This window comes from Protopterus annectens, chromosome 3.part1 (assembly GCF_019279795.1).
Source record: "Protopterus annectens isolate FY-2018-M chromosome 3.part1, PAN1.0, whole genome shotgun sequence".
NCBI lineage: Eukaryota > Metazoa > Chordata > Ceratodontiformes > Protopteridae > Protopterus > Protopterus annectens.
In genome coordinates, this window is record NC_056732.1 from 1,405,000,508 (window position 1) to 1,405,013,306 (window position 12,799).

The window sequence follows — 12,799 nt, forward strand, 5'->3', positions numbered from 1 at the left end:
TTATTTATTTATTTATTTATTTAACATTTGTTAACCGGGAAAGTCCGACTTGGAACAAAGCCAATTTTCAGCGGAGGCCAGGAGAGAAATGCTCCAGATGTATGTCTTTGTAATGTGGGAGGAAACCGGAGTACCCTAAGGAAACCCACATGAATGCAGGGAGGACATGCAGACTCCACACAGAAGGCACCCCAGCCGAGAATTGAACCGGAGAACTGCTTGCTGGACAGAATGTGTCTGCGACCACGTAATAGGAACCCAATAATACAACCAAACTTATGTAGTAGATGTAATTTCTTCCCTTACAGGACCAACAAGAGTGATTGTCCCTTACCTACTGAGGGGACCCCAACAGCTGTAAAGGACATGGCTAACCCCAAATCTATTGTGGCTGTAGATACTACACCAGAAGGATCCATGGTAAAATATGAGTGGTCTGAGGTACAACTAATGGCCACAGCAGAGTCACCCACCTGTGGCTAAAACAAATTGCTAGCCTGCTGTGATGGCAAAGGCTGTTTTCTTAACTTTTTTCTTTTTTTGGCTGGAAGAAGGACCAACCATTGGACTGACAGATTGTTCCACGATCAAGCTGAAAATTATGCCTCTTTCCCAAGGAAAACAAGCAGCAAATGCCGGTAAAACAAAAAATCTTTAAAAGACTTTAAAATACTTTGCCAGCCCGACAAAGTAAAACAAACACAATTTCTCCACAGGAGAAATGGTTTTCAGTTACTTTAACAACTTCTAAGCTGAAAAGAAAAAAATGCTCTTGTTAAAAAGTACAGTACAGTACAGTCTCATGACAGTCTGCTAAAACACAAACTCCTAGCTGTAAAATAACTTTCCTGAAGAGGAAGCATTAATAATAAACAAAATTTTAAAATGAAAGTTCTTTCCGAAAAGGGATCTTATCTGCCCAGCAAAGAAACAGCACAAACCAACCGTCACTCCTTGAAAGCCTCAGAGAAGTGTACTGTTCAGTGGCAGTAAAGCACTGAAGAGCTTGGCACCTAAACTTGTTTTTTAGTCAGCACAGCTGAAGCTGCCTTATAGTTTAGATTTGTGAAAGGTGTCTTGAGTCTTTGAAAGCTGGTCGGCTGTTAGATCCTTAGCAGGATGTAACCCATATAACTAAGGCTACTGCAGCAGTGATCATTCGAATATATACTATTATAGTAAGCTTACTTACACAGCTGTACTTTTTTTGATTAGACTGAGAGCTAGTACTCTCCACCTTCCATTTTTGACATGCTCCTTATTGTCTCATCCCATAATATGCTTTTTTTGTTTTTTACTTCAATAATCACTTGACTTCACAAGTTTTATTATATAAGGTTGAGCTTGTTTCACTAATACCTGCTATGATTTCCATGGTGCTTTTTCTGCGTCCACCTTGGCATGTTTAAATGCTCACTAATGAATGGCTTAAATCTGCTAGCTAGGATTTTGTTTCCCTTCTGAGGCAGGTGCAGCCTGTCAGGTCTGCAGTCCAGCAATTTGTCCCCATTCATAAGTGAAGCCTGAACGTTAGTTTGACAGCTTAGAGCAGAGGTAAGACTATGAATTGCTAAAGATCTTCATTCTGTAGTCCTGGATTTGATACTTTCAGGCTTCACTTGCCTACTATGTGACTCTGAGCAAGTCATTTAACCATGCAGCACTCATAGGTTACCCCTTAAAGCAGGGCATCTGTGCCTAATGAGTTTACCTAATACACAAGTAAATAAACAAAAAAAAAAAGTAAAATATCTAATTATACAAGCTTTTCAACCACATACAGTTTGTTGTTTACTGAATCATTTGACATCAGCTGTTTCTTGTGAAATCAGATTAAACAATGGAGTGAAATAGTTTTATTATTTTAAAAGGAAAGCATTGTATCTCAACCATTGTCTTTATGATATGTTTATCAATTCAGGGGATACAGCTCATGAGTGCTGCTAGGGGGAAGAGGTTGGCTTACTGGTTAAGGTCTTAAACGTACAGATTCTAGGTACAGGGTTTGATTCTGAATAGCTAAGCTTGTAATAATCAGAAGATTGATATCCTAGTATTGACCTATGAACCTACGAACATAGTGCATGTCTAAGGCAATACAAACTGCCACACATTCACAGCTCTAATGTTAAACTGCACCTGGGACTTGGGTGATATGTTCTCCGATATATATATATATATATATATATATATATATATATATATATATATATATATATATATATATTTTCTTTCCTTTTTTAATGTACATTATTTATATTTATACAAGAATGAAACTTTGATAGGAAAGAAAAGTAAGTATTCTTAATGTATATGCTCCTTATTGTTTTGTTATCTAGCTTCAGCAGGCTTACTGTGAATTGAACAAAAGAATCACTGAGCATGACAAGTGTGAGAGAAAGAACATGAACAAGAGAGAGATCACTTTGCAGGTAAGACAGGAGTGGGCTGCTAGCATGGCTTCTAAAGGAGGGCAGCATGTTTATATTTGATATATGATGTGTTATTATACTTTACATGTAAGTCAAGATATTGCATTTGGCTTTCTCTGATATGTGTCATAGTTACTTATTGTTTCTAAAGTTTTTCCCCTCTGAAATTAAACAAAGGCAATGTTTTCCTTTTAGAAATGTATAGAACAGCTATACTGCAAGTTCATGTGGTTTGTTATGCAAGAAATAGGAACTATCAGTTTAGTCATTTTTTTAATGATTTTAAAACTTGTTTCATACATCAAAATGCTGTTGTATTGAAACTGAAGTTGAATCACTTGCAAATGCTAACTTTAAATTAAATAATCACAAAAACCTAGCCATAGTAGCAATTTATATCCTACCTGACAACAATATCCCTACCCTCGTACACTTTCTCTGCTGGACATCTCAAAACATCTCTTATGAGACTATCATCCTAGGTGATGTCAATATTGACTGGAACTCTCTTAATTCCTACTGTTCCAATACTAGCATCAATCTCTTTGGATTCTCTCAACTCATCACCTCTCCCACCCGTATCAATAAACACACAAATAACAGCACTACCCTTGACTGGATCCTCACTTCTAACCCAAATCTGTATCACAATGCCACCACACTACCTGACTCCCTTAGTAACCATCTCCTTACCCACGTGTTACGACACTCACCTCATCTGCTAAAACCTCACCAATACAAACACAGCCGTAATCTCTGTAACTTCTGCCCAGATACCTTCAATAATCTTCTCTCCTGTATTAACTGGTCCTTTATGTACACCCTCCCTCTCAATTAGGCTATTTCCAAATTTAACAACACCTTCCTGAATATCCTAAACTCCTTAGACCTCACTAGAAAAATAAGAACAAAAACAAATCTGCTCCATGGTTAACCCAATCCACCCATAAATAATGCTTAAATGAGGCAGTACCTGGAAAACCTGGAAAAAAACAAACTCCCATCTCCATCTCTAAACCTATAGAGAACTAGGAACCTAACCAAGAAACAAGTCAATCTGGACAAAAAAACAATACTATCAAAAACCATCAGATAACCCCGACTTCAACACAAAAAAGTTTTGGAATAGTATCAACAAACTCTTACATCTAGGCAACACTTCTGCTCCCAGCCCCTGTCCTAACAGCTCACAAACAGACACTGCCTCCTTTCTTAATTCCTTCTTCATTGACTCTGTAAAAATGTTAACTAAACCTGACACCTCCCACTCTCCTTCTGATCCCCTTCCCTCTACCAATTCCACACAGTTTTGTCTTAATCCTGTCTCTACTGCATACATCCAATCTCTTCTTACCAAACTGAAAAACTGCTCCCCCCTTTGCTGACAACTTACCTCCTCTAATCCATAAACTTGGAGCTAACTCTGTTGCACATCCAGTCTCCTTATTAGGAAACAGGTCAATTCAAGAGAACACAGTCAGTGACATCTGGAAAAAATCCTAAGTCATACCCCTCCAGAAAGGTGGCAATTCAAGTGAACCAACCAACTACAGACCTATCGCCATACTATCCCCTTTATCCAAAATTCTAGAAAAATATATTCATAACCAGATTCTAAACACATCATACAAGACAACCTGTTAACTCTTACCCAACACGGTTTCTGTTCTCACCACAGCACCTCTACAGCTCTCATTTCATTTACACAGAATATCGCCAAAGCATGGGACAATAACGAGACTAGTCTCATGCATCTTTCTTGACCTGTCTAAAGGCTTCAGCACCATTTCCCATACCCTACTGCTCTCAAAACGTTCTTTCCTTAACCTCTCCCCTTCTTCTATACTATGGTTCTACAGTTACCTCTGCAACAGATTCCAATCCATCAAATGGTTTTCTGCCTCCTCCCCCCCTTCCTCCCCGTCTATACAGATGTCCCCTAAGGGTCAATCCTTGGACCTCTCCTTTTTAATATCTTTGCACACAACCTACACACTTCCCTGTCCAAACTCCTCACTAATACAATATGCAGGTGACTCCACTATTATCTCATGCTCGGATAACCTTCCCCACCTCCTTGCTCTTATTCAAGACTCCCTCCTTTCAATCAAAAAATGGCTGACCAATAATCAACTGCTTCTCAATCCTAAAAAAAAAAAAAAAAAAAAACAAATCACTACAGCAACACAAAAATACCTTCACATTATTGTCTCTTAATAAAACACTTATTTCTCTTGAACCACATACTAACTAAACTTCTGGGTGTAATCATAGATGACCAACTAATGTTTGACATACATATTCAGCAAGCCATCAAAAATACCCACCAAAAACTTGGTCTCTTATACAGACATAATGCCAAACCTTCTCTAGCACAAACTTTCCTTCTCCCAACTTTACTTTATGCAGCTACTATTCTCACCAGTATTCAGTCCAATCTATTAGCTAAACTTGAAACCACTTACAACAAAATAGCCAAATTCACTAACAACCTTCCCTATCACTCTCACCACTGCATAGCTTTACAAAACCTACAATGGCTTGACCTCCATAAACAACTCCTTCTTTCCCAACTCCACCTCACATACAATATCTTAAATCAATCCTGCTGCTGTCCTGCCCTCATGGACATCTTCACTCCCTACGAGTAACCTATGCAGCACAGACCTACACCTCTTAGACATCTACAAACCCAATAAAAATATTGGCAAACATTTATACAGCCACTCCATTGACAATGCCTGGAACAAACTTCCCCTTTCTCTGAGAACAAACGGCAACTTCCTTTTACTTCAAAAAACTTCTAAAGTACTTATTTACTAATTCCTGAACTTATCTTTGTTCCACTCCCACCTAAACTATTCCCTCTCCTCTTCCCCTTCCCTTCTCAGCTCTCACACTTTACCACAACTACTCATTTAAGTTCTTTATGATATTCTACCAACCTTGAATTTCTCTCTGATGGTAATTGTTAGATAGAATCTAACTTTTTGTATTATATTTTATATACTTAATATTTACCATGGCTGTTTAAACCCTCAATATTACTCTTGTGTTCTAACATTTTCATTTATAAGTTGTATTCTGTTTCTCCTGTGTATATACACTTGTATGTTAATATTGTATGATGTTTTGTTTTTGTATTCCTTTATCTGTGGAGCTTTCCTCCTTGGGTCTTCTCTGAAAAAAGGGCTCTGCAGCCCAATCAGACTAACCCGGTTAACAAATCTCAAATAAAATGCTGATGTCACTGGATCTACTCACACAGGACAAGGAGTGTTTGAGACACCCTGATATCAAACAACTTTAAATGCCTGCCTAAAATGATTAAATGTTGATACCTTTTAGTCACCTCTTTTATGAGGACCTGCAGCAGGTACTGAAGGAAGCAAGAAAGTTTGCTACTAGAAAGTTGTATATTGGCTTATGGAAAAAGATTTTCTAATTGGTGCCTAGTCAATGACCAGGGATCTATTAAGGATTTTGTACTGCTACATCTTAAATATTTCTGTGAGTTGCTATCTTCTGGCCTATCATATGACCCCCATAAAGGTTCTTCCTGTGGCGATTCCTGCATTTCTGCCCATGGACCCCAGTCTGTCTTCTGTGTTTATTGTCAGACAATTTTTGAAAGGGGTTTTACACCTTAGACACCCCCGTAAACAGGTTCCTCCTCCTTGGGATCTAAATTTGGTGCTAGAGAAAAATTGATTGTGTCACTCTCTGAACCTGACAGTCAGGCTAATTTAAGGTTCATCACTTGGGAAATTTGCTCTTCTTATTACTCTGATATTTGCAGGAAGGGTATGCGAGTGCAAGCTCCCACTGTGAAAGAACCCTATCTACTTTTCCACAGAGACAGGATCACGTTGTGCACAAACCCCTCCTTAATGCCCAAGGTTGTTTCGGAATTCACATTGAGTCAAGCTATTAATCTCCCTGTTTTCTATCCAGAACCTAAAACCAAGGGGGAAAAGATTCTACACATTCTGGATGTATATAGGCAACTCAGGTACTATCATGACAGAATTTAGTTCTTCAGGAAAGCTAACTAACTCTTGGTTTCCTATTCTGTGTCTAAGAGAGGTCATTCCATGTCTAACCCAAGTATTTCCAGGTGGTTGTCCTCTGCTGTTGTTTTTTTGTTACTCCCACCATGAGAATTCTATTCCAAGCACTGTTAAGATACATTCTGCTGGAGCCTTAGCTTCTGAAATGGCATACTGGAAAGGATCAGACTCTAGAAGTATTCTAGAGGCAGCAACTTAATCCTCCATCCAGACATTTACAAAGCTCTACAAGCTGGATTCCTTCTCCGGGCCCAGAGATGGCTTTACTAGTACCATTCTCCAAGGGCCCCTAAACCCTTATCCTTCCTACTGCCAGGTAGGATACCTTATCCAAGCTGACAAACCTTCAGATATAGCTAAATGAATGCAAGGGAATTTAAAGATGTTACTGCTCAATGCCAGGAACCTTAACAAGATACTCCACTCCCACTAGGCTCTCCCCACCTTGGGGAATGTGGACATCTATGCAGTTACTAAGACATGATTTAAAAGCATGGAGAGCACCCTGGCAGTGTAGGGCTACAATGCCTACCATACATTCAGGCCAGCTACTGCACAGGCAGGGACCAAAGGTGGATGTTTTTTTCAATCTATAACAACAACAAACTTACCTCAAGACTAGTCAAACAAGATGATGTGTTTGAGCATCTCCATGTCCAGATTTCAATAATCAAAGTCCTATATCATATCCTTGCAAGCTGCAGATGACCCTCTATGACCCAAGAAGCCCTTAACACCTATTTTGACTTACGGGAGAGTCTCATCATTCAACCCAGTGCCATATTCATGGGTGACTTCAACAACCCCAAACTTAAAGATCCAGACATTCCTGGACTTTGTAAACATAAACATCTTCGACCATATCATCCATACTACCAGTAGGAATGCAAATATACTCAACTTGGTACTCCTGAAAATGGGAGAATGCTGCAATGCATATGTAACAACCAGAATTTCCACAGAGGTTCCTCATAAAAAGACTACAGGGTGTAAACAGCTTGTCCTATGCAGATCACTTCAAAGCCCTATCTCTGTACACCATTTCCTGTAGACTGTTGAGAGGTGATCTATGCCTGGCATACAAGATATCCTTGGATCACACCCTGATGGACGTTTTGCATATCCACAAATCTGTTGGCATCAGTATTACCTGACCTATGGATTTAAACTTTGCTTGTAACATAAATAGGACACGTTGGAGGGACAGGTATGTGTCTCAGAGAATTTCCCTTCTCCAGAACAGGCTTCCCATCCATGTGAATCAGAGCTCTTCCCTAACCCTATTTAAGAGAAACCTGGACTAGTGGATGGGAATTCAGAAATACACCCTGGGAGTAGCACATATTTCTCTACTAGACAGAGGCAGCCAAGCTTCTGGGGAGGATTCTTCCTCTTATACTGATACTGAAAACGAAAATAGACAGGAGTCACCAGCCCATAAGAGATGCAATGTAACCAACTTTTCAGAGCCAGAGCAGTGTAGTACAACCAGCCATGTAAGGTTAGAAGAAGGGGTGGTAGAAAACATAAGTCAAGCCACTTCATTAGAAACATTGTTACACCTCATGGTGCCTCATTAGAGGGTAATTGTAACGTACATAACATTTCTTCTCTACTCTTATCTGATGTAGAAATACAACTGCTTAATAAAGGTCTTAATTTTGTCCCTGGTTTTGTGGTACCAGAAGATACTTTTGCAAATGATGTCTCTCTTTGTAGAATGTTAAATCTCAAACTACATTTTGATAATACTGAATGAGCATTTGATTCCCATTGTGAGTTTAGGTTTCACAAATCTACATTTATTCCACCTATGAATAAATATGTGGGTAGTTTTCAAGAATGTGTTCTCAAAGATCTACATTTTGGTCTTGGATCATCCACTAAGTTGTTTTCGAAAAATCTGAGTACGTCAGAGGTTCAAGTTTCGGATAATCTTCGCAACAGTAAAAATCTGGTGATTATTTCTGCTGATAAGGGAGGGGCTGTAGTGGTTATGGATTGGTCTATGTACCTGGTAGAGGCTGAAAGACAATTGTCTGATGGTAGGTTTAATACCAGTATGGCTATTGACCCTTCTTTTAAATTTAAGAAGGAGATTCATAGGTTTTTACAATTAGCCTTGAGAGAAGGTATAAATAATAAACAAATCTTATACCATTTGACTGGTCAAGACTCCCCTGCCACAACAGTTATATTTACTTCATAAAATACACAAAGATCCTCGTCAACCACCGGATAGGCCCATTGTGTCAGGTAATGGTTCATTGATGGAACCGCTATCCACTTTCTTGACAATTTATCTCAAACCATTGTTACAAGGGATCAGGGCTAGAATCCAGGACACCACTCACTTTCTAAATATTATTTCTGAGATGCAGCTTGAACGTGGTTGGACTGTGTGTACTTTAGATGTGACATCTTTATACACTAGTGTACCATACTGGGCTAGTTTGGCTGCATTGCAATACTGGCTTGATCGTATTCCTTTATGCAGTCTTGGTTTCAGTACTTTTCCTATTTATTTAATGGAACATGTCCTGACCAAAAATGTATTTTATTTTAATGGTGATTGTTTTTTACAGTTAAAAGGTACAGCTATGGGTGCATCTTTTGCACCAATATATGCTGACCTGTTTATGGGCTACTTGGAACAACAAGTCATTTATGATTGTAATCATAATCTGTTTTTAGATTAAATTGATATTTGGAGAAGATATCTTGATGACTGCTGGTTGGTATGAAAGTCAGATGTGGACTGTCTTAGGGAATTTGTTCAATACCTGAATGAGAATAAGTGGGGGGATTCAGTTTTCAGTACATCATGACACTAACTGCATTTCATTTTCAGATGTTCAAATAAGCTGTCAGCAGGACAGGACTTTGGAGAGCAGTGTTTTTCAAAAACATCCTTGTTCTAATACCTTATTACATGCATCCAGCTGCCACCCAAGGCATATTATACTTCTTCTTCTTCTTCTTTCGGCTTTTCCCGGTTAGGGGTCACCACAGCGGATCACCTTGTCCGCACATTGAATGGCAGTGGAGTTTTACGGTGTCGAGTTGCCAGCCCGGCGCCCAACCTTCCACAGAAGGCACACTCACACGCACACCTAGGGCCAATTTAGAGTGTCCAATCCACCTGCAGCATGTCTTTGGGATGTGGGAGGAAACCGGAGCACCTGGAGGAAACCCACGCGACCACAGGGAGGACATGCAGACTCCGCACAGAAGGCACCCCAGCCAAGGATCGAACCGGAGAACCTCTTGCTGTGAGGTGGCAATGCTAACCACTGCACCACCATGGCCGCCCCAAGGCATATTATACTTAACATCCCTAAATCTCAATAATTTGTTCTACGAATTATGTTTTGCCATCACAATAACATAATCCTATCACCAGATTTTGTGATAGAGGGTATTGTAAATCTCAAGTTATTCATACCAGCAACTTAGTTCAAACCTTTAGTAGGTCAGATTTGTTATGGTATCAGCAAAAAAACTAATAATAATAATAAAATTATCAGATTTAACACCATTTATGAACGTAACACCTTTGGATTTATGGATTTGATTCAGAAACATTGGGATATTTTATGGCTGAGGACAGATTACCCAATCTTCTGGGTCCAAGATGTCATTTTTCCTTTATAAGAGGTAAGACATTAGGTGGGTTCTTTAATCACTACAAACATAAAACACATTATAAAAGTACGTCTCAGGGCACATTAGAAGGGGGAGTGCTGTTGGGTTGTGTTCCATGTGGTCACTGCTCTTTTTGCAAACATGTCAAGACAAAGTCAAGACAAAAGAATTCACTAGTAAAAATACCCCTAAAATATTTAATCTTAACATTTTTGCTAATTGTATCATGGATTGGGTTATTTATCCAGCTGTATGCATATGTTCAGCTTTCTATATAGGTCAGACATCATGACCATTTAGATTATGTATATCAGAACAGTTAAGTAACACAAGAAAGAAATGTCAGTCAAATTCTTTATATAAGCACACTGTCAAACATCCCACAGCATGTTTTAAATTTATAATTATTGACAAAGTTCTAGGTAATAAGAATTTGAAAGCTGGTTGGCAAGATATTTTAAACAAAAAAGAAAAAATTGGGATAATTAAACTTGGTGAGTTCCCCCCCTGGAATGAATGAACATTTAAAAAATTTTTTTTTGAATTACTTAATGAGAAGGGTGGACCTAATCATTCTCAATGACTATATATGGTGCTGAATGAATGTTAGTTATATAACACACTGAGGAAGGCCATTGGGCCGAAACTGTTTTTTTTTCATTTTAGTGTATTTTTTGCACTGTGATTGTTTATTGAATGTTTAGTGATTAAAAGAATATTATGAACTTCTCACAGGAGTGCTGGCTGTTATTTGGTGTTTTGTCATTTGGAGTATTTTGGCCTGTGCTGTTTATAGTAACCTACTGATAGGCTACTTCAGCAGTGAGAATGATGAACATATCACATTTATATAAGATGCACTTACCTATAACAACAAGATGTTTGAATTCAGTGCTGCAGTAGCCACCTGCCATCTCCATTCTTGTGTATAGTTGTTGTGGGATAGTTTTATATGTATGTATATATGTATGTATGTGTATATATATATATATATATATATATATATATATATACACACACACACACACACACAAACACACACACATATCTATTTATCTATCAATCTATATGTGTGTGCATGTCATAACACTGAGACTCATAATGTTGAACTCATTTCACTGAAAATGCATAACAGTGAAAACTCAAAATGTTGAAAACTCATTTCACTGAGAACTGTAGAACTGTATAGAATTCTGTAGAAAGTATGCAAAGGTGTCATTTCTTATAATAAGAGTTATTAGGGAAGTGAGTCTAGCACAGTGTGTGTGAATTGCAATGTTCAGAGTTGTTTTGTACCCCTAGATCTGTAGAATGTCTGTGTTAGCTCTTCAGCACTGATTCACTGTGTTTGGTGGGTTTTATTTCTCTATGGTTGTACAATAAAGGACTTAGTATATAAAAGTAAGGGGCATGTGGGGGTGGGGCTTGTCCTTGTAAAAACATGTTTTTAGGTTATATTTCTTGTGGAGAATGTTTTCAGTGAAATGAGTTTTCAACGTTATGAGTTTTCAGTGAAATGGGTTCAACATTATGAGTCTCAGTGTTATGAAGTTTCAGTGTTATGACACAGACCCTTGTGTGTGTGTGTGTGTGTGTGTGTGTGTGTGTGTGTGTGTGTGTGTGTGTGTGTGGTATATATAGTTCCCTATCAGAAACCTGAAACACTATAAGCTTGAAAATCAAAATCCTGAAACCAAAAGCCTGAAAATTCAAAATCCCGAAAACCCAAAATCCTGAAACTCAAAATCCTGAAAACACAAAATGGACATACTGACGTCATTGTGGCTTTGCTATTGTTAGCCCTGTGGTGTTAGGTCATGCGTTGGGTTCAGGTGAGTGTGCGGTTGGTTTTATGTTAGGGTTAGGGGCGGTTTAAGTGAGTTAGGGTTAGGGCGCAGGTTAGGCATGTATGCAATAGTGACAAATATTGGGGTTAGGGGCGGTTTAAGTGAGTTAGGGTTAGGGCACTGGTCAGGTGAGTGTGCGATATTGACGGACCTTAGGGTTAGGGTTAGGGTCAGGGTCAGTTGGTAGATATTAGTGTCTTTATAATGACATATTAGCATTATTTGTGTTTTCAGGATTTTGAGTTTCAGGATTTTGGGTTTTCGGGATTTTGAATTTTCAGGCTTTTGGTTTCAGGATTTTGATTTTCAAGCTTATAGTGTTTCAGGCTTCTGATAGGGAACCATATATATATATATATATATATATATATATATATATATATATATATATATATATATATATACAGAGACACAATCACACACACACACACACACACACACACACACACACACACAATCACACACACACACAATCACACACACATTTTTATGGTTTGTTGAAGATGAGGTCCATCCCCATTTTCTGTTGAGGTGTAAGAAAGTCCTGAAGACTTTTAGTCACTCTGGCTGTTTATAAAGCTTCCTCCTGAAATAGATCAGTCTATAAGCAGCCAGTCTCAGTGTGGAAGGGGTAAATGCTTTTGGAAGCTAGCCAGTTGATTGATTTTTGACAATACACAATTCATACGCTACTGCAGCAGTGAAGAATTTGAATATCTATTGTTATAGGTATGTGCAGCTTACATGACTGCATTTTACAGGACTTGAGTGAGGAAGCCAAGGAGGCTAATACTCAAGAGCAAAG

At 38.5% G+C, this 12,799-nt stretch overlaps 1 protein-coding gene across 1 annotated transcript in view; it reads left to right on the forward strand.

The window, feature by feature from the left end:
- IQANK1 (IQ motif and ankyrin repeat containing 1) overlaps positions 1-12,799 on the forward strand; it is a 2,532,034-nt gene that overhangs the window by 1,684,993 nt on the left and 834,242 nt on the right. The window contains exon 9 of the mRNA XM_044067472.1: positions 2,340-2,432. Within this exon, the coding sequence (XP_043923407.1) occupies positions 2,340-2,432 (93 nt within the window). The remainder of the gene's footprint in view (positions 1-2,339; positions 2,433-12,799) is intronic.